At 43.6% G+C, this 16498-nt stretch overlaps 1 protein-coding gene across 11 annotated transcripts in view; it reads left to right on the plus strand.

Moving 5' to 3' along the window:
• The first annotated feature begins 2215 nt into the window (after positions 1 to 2215).
• BCAT1 (branched chain amino acid transaminase 1) overlaps positions 2216 to 16498 on the plus strand; it is a 66758-nt gene continuing 52475 nt past the window's right edge. For 5 of the 11 annotated variants that reach the window (XM_065887829.1, XM_065887831.1, XM_065887828.1 and 2 more), the window contains exons 1-3: positions 2216 to 2260; positions 3359 to 3430; positions 14103 to 14303. In XM_065887829.1, coding sequence (XP_065743901.1) covers positions 2216 to 2260; positions 3359 to 3430; positions 14103 to 14303 — 318 coding nt within the window. Of the gene's footprint in view, positions 2261 to 2507; positions 2550 to 2771; positions 3285 to 3358; positions 3431 to 14102; positions 14304 to 16498 lie in introns of those variants that run through there. The other 6 variants (XM_065887836.1, XM_065887830.1, XM_065887835.1 and 3 more) reach the window with 6 other exon arrangements.

Here is a 16498-nt window from a genome sequence, read left to right on the forward strand (position 1 = left end):
TAATAGGATGGAGGTGTGCTCACGTTGCATCTCCAGCACTTAGCCCACTGCCTGCACAAATGTTACATACTTAATGAATATTTTAGACAGATTTTTGACTGTAAGCACATTACTGCTCAGGAGAGAGGTGGGCTGAAAAAATATGTATTAAGAAGTCATCAGCATCTAGATGCTGCCATGAAGATGCACCTGAAGGAAAACAATTGGGTTGAGCAAGATGAAAGCTACTAGGAACCTTGTGTAGGTGGAATAATTGGACAGAAGTCAAATTATAGTCACTTGAAAGGGAAGGAAACAGAAGCAGTTAATACAGATGGCACTTTCTCAGAGTTTGGCTCTGGAGGGGAGGAAAGGTCAGGGTGGCCCTGTAGTAAATCTTTAATAACACCATTCTTGTATTACACGTGCTTTCTTGGCTGAAAAGGGAGGATTTACAGGTCACATTTAAAATGGCAAGAAAATTGGAGTTGTATAGGATCTACCTTTAAAACAATAATAGGCTTTGAATGAACAGTACAGTGTAGACTTTTTAAAAATTATTTATTTATTTATTTATTTATTATTTATTTACGGCTGCGTTGGGTCTTCGTTGCTGTGCGCAGGCTTTTCTCTAGTTGTGGCGACCGGGGGGGCTACTCCTCGTTGTGGTGCACGGGCTTCTCATTGCGGTGGCTTCTCTTGCTGTGGAGCACGGGCCCTAGGCACACAGGCTTCAGTAGTTGTGGCTCGCGGGCTCTAGAGCGCAGGCTCAGTAGTTGTGGTGCACGGGCTTAGTTGCTCTGTGGCATGTGGGATCTTCCCGGACCAGGGATGAAACCCATGTCCGATTCTTAACTACTGCACCACCAGGCATGTCCCAGTGTAGACATTTAAACCAACATTTTGAACACAAATAAGTTGTCTGTAGCTCTTCAACTAAGGGTTTTTTATTTTTAGGCTTGGGGCAGGAGTCAAAAACTGACAGCCCTAGAGTATACTTAATCTGTATATCTTCTTGTTCAATTCAATTTTACATTTCTTTAAAAAGGACTCTGTCCAATAAAGGTGTAAAAAATATAAAAATAAAAATAAATAAATAAATAAACAAGACTCTGGTTTTTAGTGACATGTGACCTGTCAGGGCTCCACCCCAGCATAAGAGGCTTTTCTATGCCTAGTATTAAGGGGAGAGAGGAAGGGAGAAGTGAATGCAGTTTTCTGAGCAATAAGATTAGAGCTGTATTGTCTTTAGGGCTGTATGAAATCAATTCTAAAAGCAGAGTGGATTTAACCACTTTTACCCAAAATAAACTGCTCTCTCCCCTTCCTAAGGTCAAATCAGCACAAGTCACCACTTCCTATTAATTTAAAAGCCCAGAAAGGCTCATAATTTAGGTTGACATTGCTTCAGGAGCACACAGCAGACAATAGCCATTACAGTCTTCCTTTTTCCTCTTTCTAAATGTTGCCATCATAGGCCTACCTCAAAAAATTGTCAAAGCTGCTTGGTTGGGAACGCGTGGTCTACTTTGCCTGAAAGCGATAAATGGGTTGGGTGGGTAGGTGGGTCTAAGTGGCATCAAGGTGTTTGGGGAGAAACATCTCTTGGGGGATGTGAACCTAGCAGTCCCGTAACACCCCAAGTTACAAATCCGACTTGGGTAGGTGGCGGAAAGAAATCTAAAACCCGGATTCACGTTCTTCTCCTTCAGTTTGTGCGTGGAGGCTGGTGGCAGACAAGAACCCAGACACCACTGCCAGTCCCGGCTGCAAACTCTCGGGGCAGGAAGGGGGAGGGAAGCAGAAACTGCCTCTTGTGGGCTGGTCGAAGGAAGATCTGCCCTAATGTAAATTAATTTCCCCGAGGTTGCCTTCCCCTGGGCGGAGGGGCGTTTCCAGGCCCACCCAGGCTCTGTTTGGTAAATAAGGATGCTTGCTGAGTGCTTGCAGCCAGAAAGGCGCTCCAGCACTCTCGTGCCTTGGGGGCTGGGACTACGGCTTGGGGTTTCCCGACCGAAGGACCACAGTGACCTGACAGTTGAAGGTTTCTCCCCCAGGGATGCTGGAGGCGCTGCGCTGTTCCCTGCGCCTGGCCCTGGCCTGGGGTTCCGGGTGTTGGCGGCCGGCTCCGCGCGGTCCGTGCGCTGGAGCTTGGCCGCGCCGCCCGCTTTCGCGTCCAGCCGGGCACTGCGTGCCGCCGCAGCTCTCCGCAGCCGCGCGCTCCCGGAGCCGCCCCATGGCCAGCCCTCCCCCCGCCGCCGCCGCAGCCCTCGCCCGCCAGGTACCCCGACCCCGGGCGTTCGCGGCCGTAGGGGTGGGGCGGATTGGACCCCGGGTCCCGGAAGTCCACGGGCCCGGCCGGGCGCGCTGCTGCTGTTTCCCGCACCATCCTGCTTCGCCTTGCACCACCGTGCTGTCTCCATCCGGGAGTCAACTCTTTCCCCAGCCCTGCCCGAAATCTCGAGTCTCAACCTTGCGAATTCCTCGGAGAAGCCCCCGCCAGACAGGTCTAAAGTCCCGCCGGGGACCCGCTCCGGAGCGCGGCGCGAACAGCCACGGGGAGCGTGAGGGTCGCCATGGGAGCCGCTTTGGTGGAGGAGGGGTTGGTGGGGGGAAGCGGAATTTCTGGGCTGCCAGAACTGACAGCCGCATCCTGCGTGCCTTCGCCACCCCAAAATATTTTGACCGCAGCCTTCTGCCTCTTTGGATTCCCTTTCTTCCTCTTTCCCCTAGTGATGTACCAGATTAGGCTTTTTTTTTTTTTTTAAGGTCTTCACCGTTTCCAGTTCGACCTGTTTCCATTGTGTCCTTAAGTATGTTTAAAATTTACCCCCTAATTCCATGCGGTTTTGTCTTTAACGTGTGGGGTTTAGTGTCCTTGCGCCTGCATCGGAGGACCCTGCCCGTAGAGAAAATGGTTCACTCTGGTCCCCATCCTTTTTCTAGGCTTGCTATTGTGCGCCCGTGATCGACAAGACCACGAGGCTGCGCGCGCCCAGGAGGTTTTTTCTATAAATGGCTTAAAGCCCTAGTCTAGACTATTTTCTCGGATAAAAGGGGGAGACAATTACCTTCTTGTTCTTTGCTGGTGAACCCTGGCTCTGTAGGGCGAACCTGGAATTTAACCATTCTGCCCGAAGCCGGCTGTGGAGGACAAAAACAGCCGCGACCTCCGGCAGGGCAGAAAGAGAAGGGCAGCCCTCGCAGGACGCTCTCTCCTTTGGGGCTCGTGCCTGGGTGTTTGATTGATCCTCCTTTTCCTGTTTGCTTGGGGACCGGACCGGAGCGGAGCAAAGGGTGTGATGGTGAGTGATATTGATTACCCCAGACCCCAGTTACCCACCTAGTTTTACTTAATGGATTTAATTCTTCTTTTAAGGACTGCAATAATGGATGCTCCGCGGAATGTACCGGAGAAGGAGGATCAAAAGAGGTGGTGGAGACTTTTAAGGTAAGTTATTTGCCAGAGGCTAAGAGAAACAGCAATTCAATTGAATACAGCCATTTCTTGTTGAGATTGGGGCAGTTTTCACTGTACGGGTTTATACAGTAATTTAGATAAGCTATGCATTTTAAATTCCACTCTTCCAGGGGGAAAGTGGAGAGCAGTGCAGTACAGATGTGTCTAAAATTACCTGGCAGTTAATTGCTTATTTTATTTCATGAATTATAAAAGTTTTCTTGGAAAGTAACCAGTTCCTGAATTTCACCTAGAGGTTTACATGATTATATAATACTTTTAACCCTTCACCCTATTTGTGGAAAAAGTTAAACTCATGTATTTCGTCTTTAAGCAGCAGCTAACATTTTACAGTAAAAGAGGAAAAATGGCTGTATTTCCTTCTTTTCTCTCTAAATTATGGAATTTATATATTAAATGATCTCATACATCACAGAGGAATAGTGAGGAGCAAAAGAGAACGAATCTTGTAAAGTACTTTAAAAATCCTAAAATCATAAATGTAAGGTGTATTATCATTTTCTCTATAATTCATTATCTCCACCTACTCCCAACCCCCCACACCACAGAGATTTTTGCTTTTTTTTTTTGTCTCCTTCTGCTCTTCTGCTGCCTGTTTCAGTCACTGTCAATTGTCATCCATAGCACAGAGTGTCCTAATGATCTCACATCCTGGCAGGGTTCAGAGAGGGAGTGAAACTTGACTCATCAATTTCACACATACCCTGCTCTTACTGTGTGCCAGGGACGGTGCTAGGCATTGGAAATCCAAAGATAAATTTAATATAAGATCTCTGCTCTCAGGACTTTTTAAAAACCAAAATATAATAGGATATAGTAATAAGTTTGTGAATTTGCTCCTTGTCCTTTAATGTCCTTTGTAACCCAACAGTCAATCTACTCTGCTAGCCTATGAAGACTAAGCTCCTAATACATTTGAGGGACTTAGATGTTGAGATGTGGGTCCTTGAAAGAATGAGATGAAGAGGAATTCTACTTCATAATCTCTGAGGGTCATCTTATATAGTAAATTCCTCAAAGGTTATAGATAAATTAAAAATTTCCCCAAAGGCCTTTATACTTTTATACATAGAAGAATTGTTTGCAAAGTGAAGAGTTAATTCATCATGTAAGTAATCTTCTCTTTGTTAATTTAGATTTCAGGTAAGGAGGGGTGTATTGATAGTCTATGCTTATGTATTTGCATATCAAAACATGAGTGGTAATGGTGGTTGTATTCACTGTGCAAATGTGATGAGGTAAACGAAAAATGAAATTGATACTTTGGGGGAGAAAAATGGTGGCTTTTACAGGATCGTGTTGGCTTTGGACGTATTCTATCTCCCTTTTGATCAACTCCATTTATAACTTTTAAATTGCCTTTTGGGTCTCATGGGTAGTTTTCACATTGCATCTCTTCCCCCATTTTGATAGTCATTTTAACGTGAGGAAACCGTTATCCAAGAGTCCAGTAATGAGATGCCTTCTTACTGGGAAATCCTACAGAATCTTTCTGTGGACTCCAGGGTTGTTCTTGTTTCGAGGAGGTCAACTGTCTGTTTCTTCCCATCCCCCCTGCTTCCACAGAATGTGCCGCTCTAAAAGCCCTAATTTACTCCTATTCGTACCTCCTTATTAGATTTTTAGAAAGTGTCTGTAAATGATAATGAACGTGGCACCCATGGTTTTCCAAATGGAGCAAGACAAACACACTTGTTTTAGAACAAAGTTATGCAACATCTGATACAGTTGTAATGCAGAGATAGCCTTTGAAAGTTTTAAGTGCCAATTCAGAGAAGTACTGATGCCAGGTTGCCTGAATGCCGGCTGATACAGCCCTCAGGTGCTCTCGATCCAGTTGCAGTAGCCTGCTTGTGGCTTCCCCATCTCAGACCAAATGGTTCCCCAACCACACATTTTGAGTCAAGAAATTGTGGTTTTTAGTATGCCCTGTTTTTGTCAATATTTCTTGCCATTTCACAATCCAGTCTTTGTGGCCTTCCAGATTCTTCCACAAGTATATGGTATCCTGACTTTGAAGTCATCAGAGACCATCGGAGCATCAGAAAGAGCACTAAATTGAGCATCAAAACATAAAAAAGGCTTTGCTATTAACTAACCTGATCTCAGGGCAAGAGGGTCCTCCCCGCTATGGGTGGTCTTAGAGGTATTTTAAAGAGAGGATTCAGAAAAGTAAAAAATACGTACTAGGCCTTGATCATTCTTCAAGTTGGCTGTCTAAGGGTTTGGAATAACAACAACATCTTTTATGAATTATAGTAGTACAAGTTTTTGTTTTCAGTTTTGTTTGTACACAGTCTGTTATGTTGAGATATCCAAAACCGTGAAGATAAATCCAGGTTTAGTGAAGTTTAGAACAGAATTAATCGGACATGATACTGTGCTAAATGAGAGGCCAAAATGATAAAGAGAAGTGACTCCCATTTCCCAATTGTTCAAATCAATCTGAAGGATTTTATAGAGGAAACCAAGCATTTTGGAGAGTGGGCTGTCTATCTGGAGGGTTTGCATGAGCAGTAGGTAAGGCAAGTGTTAGGCAGTCGGAAAGCTGAGGATACCCCAGACTGCTGGGCTGGGTGAGGGTACTAGTTTCCACATTTACTGCTGGAGGAAGAAAGGAGGGAGTTTGGATAAACTGGAGGCACCTGATGTTCTGCTTTACAAGTGGAAGAAATAATGGAGAAAAACAGGTGAGGGTGGGAAGACATCTGTAGCCAAGCTTTAGTCCTTCTATCTCTTCCCATGTTAGACAAGAATATATAAGTGTTCAGGCACTAGGCTAATGTGTACCGCAAATACAGCCCCAGACACGTTCCTTGTTAACAGAACTCTGATTTTGTTCACAGTTCTCCAACCGGCCCTGGATGACAAACCTGCCTTCCCAGCCTCCTTTGCAGCTAGAGAGATCACTGTGACAGATTTCTAACCAATAAGGCATAGGGAATTTCTGGGAAATTTTTGCTTTTGCGGTCAAAGGGAACAGATTTGTCTGGTATTGTCCTTTTCCTCCCCTTTCTTTGGACTTTTATTAGATCATTAACACTGAAGCTACAGCTACAGCTGTAGCAGCCTTCTTTTGACCCAGAGGAGACGGCCAAGAAAATCACAGAGCCTTGACATTAACGGGTGCTGGCAGGCCTGGCTCCTCCAGACTTGTTATGAGAAAACCAGCTCCTGTTTGGTTTTTATTTACTTGCAGCTGAACGCATTGATTGGTAAATGATAAAAGGTTAATGCATAACATTAGTGAGAGGTAGAATTGTAAAAGGAAGTTAGTGCCTTGCTTGGGGTCCTTGATTTTGGGGTTAAAATATTTGGACTCGAGTCTGTAGCCATTTAGCTGTTCATGGACTTTTGAAGGTAATGATTAAACATGTGATACATGAAAGTACAAGTGTCTTAATTCAGTGATCGATATGGGAAGCAGGGTTGGGAGAATGTTGTGAGAATGATAAGCTCAAAAGTAATGAACAGGGCTTCCCTGGTGGCGCAGTGGTTGAGAGTCCGTCTGCCGATGCAGGGGACGCGGGTTCGTGCCCCGGTCCGGGAGGATCCCACATGCCGTGGAGTGGCTGGGCCCGTGAGCCATGGCTGCTGACCCTGCGTTTCCGGAGCCTGTGCTCCGCAACGGGAGAGGCCACAACAGTGAGAGGCCCGTGTACAGCAAAAAAAAAAAAAAAAAAAGTAATGAACATGCAAAGAAAATAGAGGAAAAATACACAATGAATGTGCTAGCAGAGGTCATCTCTGGGAAGTGGATATGTAGTTGCCAGGTAAAAGATGGAGATTTTTACTTTTCATTTTTCTTCTTTCAGTATAATTTTTTGAATAAATTAAGGATTAAGAAGTCTGGGCTTCCCTGGTGGCGCAGTGGTTGAGAGTCCGCCTGCCGATGCAGGGGACGCGGGTTCGTGCCCCGGTCCGGGAAGATCCCACATGCCGCGGAGCGGCTGGGCCCGTGAGCCATGGCCGCTGAGCCTGCGCGTCTGGAGCCTGTGCTCCGCAACAGGAGAGGCCACGACAGTGGGAGGCCCGCGTACCGCAAAAAAAAAAAAAAAAAAAAAAGTCAAGAAGTAGAAAGTATATGAATATCAGAGATAGAGCCCCAGTTTTGAAGGAAATATTATGTGTTCCGTTTTAGACATATTCAGTTTGAGATTACCAAGTTCATATGATTGCAAGAGAGTAAGTGGCTTTTGGTAAGTATTTACAAATCTGTGAGATTTGAATCTCTGTCACTGGTTCTCAGCCTTGTGCATTGGCATCTCCTGGAGAGCTTGAAACCAAAACTGATGTGGAGCCCCACTCCTGAGTTTCTTTTGCACTGAGCTTAGGTAGGGTGTGGGCATTGATATTTTTCTTAAAAAAAAAAAATCCTCCCAGGTAAGTCAACTCAGCAGCCAGTGTTGGGAACCATTGCTGTTCAAGTTGATGAAATCTTCAGGGGAGATGGTGTGGTGTGGTTCTCAGCCCTGACTGCACAGTTGGAATCCACTTGGGTAAACATAAACAAACAAGCACCCCCCTGCTCCATCCTTCTGGGATTCTGGAATGGGGTCCAGTTTAATGTTTTTTAAAAACCTCCATGGTTGAATCCAGTGTTTGGCCAGGGTTGAGAACACAGATGCCAAGAGGGGAAGTGTAGAGGCTCAAGGAAAAGGCTCAACATTACCCAGATTCTCTTATTTTTCCACCATTTAAACTCTCCTCCTTCCTCCAACTTTGCTCTTCCATACTTAGTAAAAACAGCAAGAAATTAAAGCATGGTAGCCTGGCTCTAGTATTATCCTTCCAGTTACCTGGAATGGAGAGAAAAACTGGGTTTACCTTAACTGCCAGCAGTGTCTGTGGTACTGGTTCCAGGGAAAGAAAGAAGATGGCATACAATCTTGGTTACACAGAGCCAGGGCTCGTGGAGAATTGGAATGTCAGTCAGTATACAATGGAGTAACTGGTTCTGTCAGACCCTCCCTTTCCTGCATCCCCACCATACTGGCTCTCTGCTGTTTCCTGTACATGCCAAGTGTGTTCCCACCTCAGGGCCTTTGCACTTGCTCCCTCTGCCTGAAAGACTTTGCCCCTAGATATCTAAATGACCTACCCTCTTCATTCAAGTTTCTGCTCAAATGTCACCTCATCAGGGAGGCCTTCCCTAACGCTTCTATCTAAAATAATCCTCCTCTTTCCCACTCTGTCCTTTCAAGCTGCTTTCATTTTCTTCTTCATGGCACTAATCACCTCCTGACATCTATTTATCCATTTATTTCTTTATACTGTTTTTCCCCCTCGCTAAGAGGACTCCCCTGAGTTTCTTTGTGCCTATAGCAATACAGGTACATAGTAGCTCAAAAACCGTTAGGTTAAAAAAAAAAAAAAAATTGTTAGGTTAATATGTTACTGAATTGATCAACCAGATCTTGCCGGGGTCCTAGCCTGGGCCAAGACCCCAGTTTTTCCCCCAGGGAGGTTCTTTTTCCAGTCAGATTGTGCAGCCAATAACAAAACCAACGCTGAGACTGGAACAGCACAAGCTTCATTCAGTGGTTAAAGAATGGAGAAGTGGGAACCTAGTTCATTAATCAACTTCTCAACCCAAGTTGGGCGGGTTGTATAGGAGGGTCAAGGTAAAAGGGAGGGAATTGGAAAGAGTGGGAGGAATATTCATGAGTTATATGAGAACAGGGGTGTGATCTGAACCCAGAACTGATGCAGCTCTCCTTTTCAGTCCTTGTACGTGCTTTTCTTGCTTTTCTGGTTGTTGTCATGGCAATCGTCAACTGTCATGGTGCTGGTGAGGGTGGCATTTAGCTAACTTATTACAGTGAGCGTATAATGGGGCCCAGGGTCTAGTGGAAGTCACATCGTCCTCCATCTTGGGCCTACTTGGTTCTAACCAGTTCTTGTTTTTTTCTTTCAGCTTCGTCCTGAAACTTAGATGAGTTTCTATTGGTTTCTATTCAAGGGAGGGGAAGGGGTATGATTCTGGGGCGACAACCTTCGTAACAGAATTGAATGAATAACACTTGTTCACAGAGGCTACCACCTGTCTTTGGCCGGCAGCAAGTGTGCCTGAGAAGGAAGGCTGAGCCCTTGCATCTTGGTATCTGCTGTGCTTGTTTAGTGCACTACCTGAGCCACTGTGCTGGTGCAGTGTTCACTGAGTGAATAAAAAGGCAAAATACTAAGAATAATAAAGCAGGTGAGGAAGGAAGAAGAGTGAGGGAAGGAAAAAAATAAAAAGAATCACCCTACAGTTTGATATGAGGCAAAGCCATAGTCTTTTTTTTTTTTTTTTGCCGTACGCGGGCCTCTCTCTGTTGTGGCCTTTCCCGTTGCGGAGCACAGGCTCCGGACGCGCAGGCTCAGCGGCCATGACTCACGGGCCCAGCCGCTCCGCGGCATGTGGGATCTTCCCGGACCGGGGCACGAACCCGCGTCCCCTGCATCGGCAGGCGGACTCTCAACCACTGCGCCACCAGGGAAGCCCAAAGCCATAGTCTTGTTTTTGAAATCTTCTATGCAGATTGTTGTTGGAATAAAGTTGTATATATTCCATTGCCTATTGGTTTCATGGTAGGTAGGGTTACTGGAAAGCCTAGAAATCCTGAAAGGTAGATGGACCCTGTGTGGTTTGCTTCTTGTTGATTAGCTAATGATAGAATTATTTGTTCGTTTTTTTCACATCTTTGTTGGAGTATAAATGCTTTACAATCTTGTGTTAGTTTCTGCTGTACAACAAAGTGAATCAGCTATGTGTATACATATATCCCCATATCCCCTCCCTTTTTCGTCTCCCTTCCACTCTCCCTATCCCACCCCTCTAGGTTGTCACAAAGCATCTAGTTGATCTTGTGCTATGCAGCTGCTTCCCACTAGCCATCCATTTTATGTTTGGTAGTGTATATATGTCAATGCTACTCTTTCACTTCATCCCAGCTTCCCCTTCCCCACCCCCTATGCCCTCAAGTCCGTTCTCTATATCTGCGTCTTTATTCCTGCCCTGCCACTAGGTTCATCAGTACCACTTTTTAAAATTCCATATATATGCATTAGCATACGGTATTTGTTTCTCTCTTTCTGACTTGCTTCACTCTCTGACAGACTCTAGGTCCATCCACCTCACTATAAATAACTCAGTTTCGTTTCTTTTTATGGCTGAGTAATATTCCATTGTACATATGTGCCACATCTTTATCCATTCATCTGTCGATGGACACTTAGGTTGCTTCCATGTCCTGGCTATTGTAAATAGAGCTGCAATGAACATTGTGGTCCATGACTTTTTTTGAAGTATCGTTTTCTCAGGATATATGCCCAGTAGTGGGATTGCTGGGTCATATGGTAGTTCTATTTTTAGTTTTTTAAGGAACCTCCATACTGTTCTCCATAGTGGCTGTATCAATTTACATTCCCACCAACAGTGCAAGAGGGTTCCCTTTTCTCCACACCCTCTCCAGCATTTATTGTTTCTAGATTTTCTGATGATGGTCATTCTGACTGGTATGAGGTGATAGATACCTCATTGTAGTTTTGACTTGCATTTTTGTGGTTTTGATTTGCATCATTGTGGCTTTGCTTTGCATTTCTCTAATGGTTAGTGATGTTGAGCATCATTTCATGTATTTGTTGGCCATATGTATGTCTTCCTTGGTAATGATAGAACTGTTTAGCTAATGTTAGAAATAGCAGGTGGAGGAATTCCCTGGTGGTCCAGTGGTTAGGACTCCACAGTTTCATTCTCGGGGCCCGGGTTTGAACCCTGGTTGGGGAACCAAGATCCCGCAAGCTGTGGGGTATGGCCAAAAAAAAAAAAAAAAGGAAGAAATAGCAGATGGGAGGTTGAGATTTTTTTTAATCTTTTTTTTTTTTTTTTTTTGCGGTGCGCGGGCCTCTCACTGTTTTGGCCTCTCCTGTTGTGGAGCACAGGCTCCGGACGCGCAGGCTCAGCTTCCATGGCTCATGCGCCCAGCTGCTCCGCGGCTTGTGGGATCTTCCCGGACCCGGGCACGAACCTGTGTATCGGCAGGCGGACTCTCAACCACTGTACCACCAGGGAAGACCTATCTTACTTTTTTTTTCCCCCCTCCCCTTCCTCCCTCCCTATCTTACTTTTGAAGAACCATGCAAATTACTGGTTTTGTCACTGGAAAAAAAAAAAAAAAAAGCTAAGGTCTGTTGCCTTTGCAATGTTTCAGATGTATCCAGAATTCAGGGATAAAAAACTCACCCCTTCTACTCACTCTCTCTGCTACATTTTCACCTACTTTCATCTTTCTGCTTTTTTGTTTTGTATCTTACTGCTCTCCCGTTATTAAGAAACTTTTATTAATAGTGTTAATAGGTAAAATTTTGCATTGTTTGTCTTACTATATTGATATAGTTCTAGATTTTTCTTAGCCCAGGATCCCCGCAGCCACTTTTTCAAAAAAGCTAACTAAAGCAAAAGCACAGGTACTTCCTTGTGGAAGAATACTGTGAAACCATTCATGTAATAAAAAGTTTATGTTAGAATTTCACTCACTTTAAATCCCGGCCATCTTCTGTGAATGAGTCTGTCATTCATTACGGAGTGCATCTGAAATCAACCAAAGTTATTTTCAGCATTTAAGAAAACTCTACTGCTGTGTGTGCCGGGCACTGTGCTAGGGCTGGAGATTTAACTGCAAATACTCTAGCCAGATTTCTTTTTTTTGCAGTACGCGGGCCTCTCACTGTTGTGGCCTCTCCCATTGCAGAGCACAGGCTCCAGATGCGTAGGTTCAGTGGCCATGGCTCACGGGCCCAGCCGCTCCGCGGCATGTGGGATCTTACCAGACCGGGGCACGAACCCATGTCCCCTGCATCGGCAGGCGGACTCTCAACCACTGCGCCACCAGGGAAGCCCCAGATTTCTTATCTAAACAGTCAAGAAGGATTGGCAAGCTTTTTGAATGGGCCAGATAATAAATATTTTCGGCTTGAGGGTCATCAGGTTTCTGTCACAGCTGATGGACCATGCCATCAGGTGAAATTTGCCCAACATCCTACCTAGTCTAGAGGATAAGGGGAGAGAAATGGAATTCAAAGATCAAAACAATTTAGCTGGAATAAATTTATTTTCTTGCACTTAGTAAAGGGTTTTAGGTTAACTTACTTACTTGGTTTAAGTACTGATAGAAGAAATTTTTTCCCCAAAGTTTTGCATTTTACTGGCATATTCCAAAGTAGCGTTACTAGACTGGCCTGAAAATTACAGTTAATATGTTGTCCTTAATGCCTTATACTTTGTAATGTGAGCTTTCTGGTTGTTTTGAAATAAATAACATTTTTATGTTATTTGGCAGCCGGAATGGGAGGGGAGTTTGGGGGAGAACGGATACATGCATATGTATGGCTGAGTCCCTCTACTGTACACCTGGAACTATCACATTGTTAATCGGCTATACGCCAAGATAAAATAAAAAGTTAAACAAAAAGTAAATAACATTTGTAGCCTAAATGTTTTTCTAAAAATAACTATCATTCATAATATATCAAATGACTAAAGCAGCTATAAAGCAGTGAATTAATCCGAAGTAATTAGATTATTTGAAAAATAATGATCAGAGCTGGTGATACGAAGTGAAATTCTGTATTTGATTTTGGGGGGAAATGACTACTTTTGTGTATAGAAAGAAGTGGAGTCTGATCTTCCTTAGAACCTATTAACAGCTTGAACTTGTCCTTGGTTAGTTTTGTTTTTAAGTGGTCTAAAAGCTCCTTCCCCTGTGGTTTTTGTCAGTATTCTACCGCTATTGTATAGTTAGTGGTGCTATTGTCTATGATCCGGATGCTTACGTGTTGGCCATTTGTAATAGGCAAGCCGGCTGTGGAGAGCTGGTGAAATGGGGCTGTGTGGAGTTGTTTCCTATTACTCTTATTTATCTTTCTTTGAATAAGGGGTCCTTTGTTCACTGTTTCCTCAATACAGAATAGAGGATTTATATCTTAGTGTTCAATCTCTACTTCTGTTTTCAACGAGGAAAACATTTGCTTCACTCTGCTTGCTGCCTGTCCCCTACGATGCACCCAGAGGATTTTGGAAGCCTTCTGCCAAGAATTCTTTGGGGGAGCTGGAGTATAACCGTCCCAAGAGCTGCAGTTCTTAATGACATTCTTTTTAGTTTAACAAGTCATTGTGAGTGTTGCTGTTTTCATTCTAAGACCCCTCTTTCTTCTTTCTCGAAGGATCCACATGGGTTCTGTGGTGGGAGTGAAGAAGAGATATGTTCTTTTAGCGTCATTTAACTCCATCTACTCTTTTGTCCCTGTTTCTAAATGCCACTGAATTTTGGTTCTGATATTTGTTCGGCAGTATACATTGCAGAGATTTCTTTTTTTTTTTTTGCTGTGCCCTGCGGCCTCTGGATCTTAGCTCCCTGACCTAACCACTGGACCGCCAGGGAATTCCCTACATTGAAGAGATTTTAAACAACAGTCCAAATTCTGAATGCAGGCATGATTTGCTTCTCTCACACAGTGTTAAGTTTCTGCGTTAGTTGCCAACATTTAAAAGTCAAATGACGGCCAGTGACTTAAATTGTATCTGTCTTTTTACCCTCTGTCTCATCTAGCCATGGATGTTCAGTTACTTTTCTTTAATGGTGCTGATTTTCTTCCCCAGGCTGAAGATCTAATAATCACACCAGCCACCGTTTTAAAGGAAAAACCAGACCCCAATACTCTGGTTTTTGGAACCGTTTTTACGGATCACATGTTAACAGTGGAGTGGTCCTCGGAGTTTGGATGGGAGAAACCACACATCAAGCCTCTTCAAAACCTGTCATTGCATCCAGGTTCGTCGGCTTTCCACTATGCAGTGGAAGTAAGTACTTGGGAATTAATGATGGCGACATGCTTGGTCTTTACTGGGGTTACTAAGTAGCTCCCCCGCTCAAATAGCTTTAGGGCAGCAGGGCTTTACCATATTAACTAGAGGCAATCATAAATGGCCTGTAAACAGTTGTATTGAGGGTAAGTCTTAAGGACTAAATTTTCAGATAATCTTGAATTTTTTAAAATCTCAATTAAAAAATCATGTAGCTGGTAAGCACGCTGTAGGGTATACAGAAATAAAAATATAATGTGCACATGAACTTGTAACATCGGCTTATAATATCATTTAAAAACTTATGTAGAGCAAATGGGAATGACAGTTGGCAAAAAAATTAGCAACCAAAAAGCCTGTACTGTTAATATTTCACTAAATCACCTCTCTTAGATCTTCTAATGATTGAGGAGAGGTCATTGAGTACAATATTATATTTAATGCTAACTGCATGGTTTTATGACAGCAATAACTTGTAGTTAGGCATGTTAAGGGACATGTAATTAAATGTCATCCTTCAGGCACGAGTGGGATAATTATAAGCATAAAATATTAAATAGTTAGAGGGTGCTTCTCTGGTCCTTCTCAGGATACACACTTAGCTAAATACACAATACACTCCCCATTCCCTTGATCCCAGTATATTTTACTCTTTTTTAATGTGTTAAATATCTTTCCTAGAATATTGGGATATAGAAATGAAGCAATGGCCTACTTACTAGGAGACTAAAAGGTGGTAATAGTAAATATTCAGAATGATAATAAAATAACTACATTTGTTTATTGAAATCCTGCAATACGCCCTGTACCTAGGTATTTTATACGGGTCATTTCATTTAATTGTTTTAAGTGAAAAAGCATATGGTTAATTATTCAGGTTCTGGAGTCAAACTTCCTGGGCTGAAAGCCTGTCTGTGGTCATATTATTTTAATCCAAAAGTGAACGTACGAATAATCTCCTTGGATTTCTTTCTCCTCCACTCATCAGCCCTACTGATTTTAGAATCCTATTGATTTTATTTTTAGAGCTACAATTACATGTGGTTTTGTTGATTTCAAAAGTATTTTTTGATAAATATGTGAAGATTTCGAAAAGTGAAGGAGAGACATGTGAAGTGTGAGTAGGGAACCTGGATGAAAGAAAATGCAATTTTATTACAGTTACTTCATTTTTCAGGTTGATATTAATATTTAGTGAGATAAAACGTAATTTGAAAAAATGGACAACATGTACTATTTAATGAATACTTATAAATGAGTGCCCACGTAGCTACCACCCGAGTAAGGAAATAGACCTAGACCCTTTGAGCATCCCAGAAGCCTTCTCGTGTCCCTTCCACATCATAAACCCTGTATCTTCTGGCACTCGTTATTCTTTCTTTTGTGGTAACTTTGCTTTTCTTTTCTTTTTGGATTGTATGTATCTCTAACACTACGGTTTTGCTTCTTTCTGAACTTTGCATAAGTGGAATTATAGTGTGCACACATGTGTGTGTGCGTGCGCCCGTGAACCTGTTTGAGCTCAGTGTTATGTGAGCTCTAAGCATCCAGGACCAACCCTAATATCTGTGGGTCCTGGGACAAATGTACAAGCAGAGCCATCTCAAAGTCCACCCTCTATCTCTTTCTGTCCCGGCTCCATCCTGTACCACAGGGGGCCTCGCACACACACGTAGATGCCCACACCACTTGTAAACCGATGACCCTTGGCCATCTTTGGACTTAGATGTGGACATCCTAGTAGTCCTGTCTGTTCTTAAGAGGATGAAACCAAGGATGCCCATTGAGGCCCTGGAAATAGGATCAGGGCCATTTGGGTAGGGAATTCTGGGGAACTGAGTACTTGGAGTCTGTCTAGAAAAAGGATTCAGCCAACTACTTGCTCCAAGGGGGTCACAGCTGGAGAAAGACAGGGGTGAGAGGCCCTCTAAAGTGTGAGGCTCTGGGCAGAGGCCCAGGTTATCTGGGTCAAAGAGTGGTAGGTACCACATCATATGCTCCTTGAAGCAATAGTATTCCGTTATGTGAATGTATTCAGTCTATTGTTGACGTGCGCTTGTGTGGTTTCCTTTTCTGTGAACATTCTTGTACATAGTGTGCTGGTGTGCTTGTATACATGTTTCTTTAAATCAGCAGTTCTCAAAGTGTGGTCCACAGACCCCTGGGCTCCCCTTTCAAGAGATCCCGTGTCC

The sequence above is a fragment of the Phocoena phocoena genome, chromosome 11, assembly GCF_963924675.1.
Source record: "Phocoena phocoena chromosome 11, mPhoPho1.1, whole genome shotgun sequence".
NCBI classification, from domain to species: Eukaryota; Metazoa; Chordata; class Mammalia; order Artiodactyla; family Phocoenidae; genus Phocoena; species Phocoena phocoena.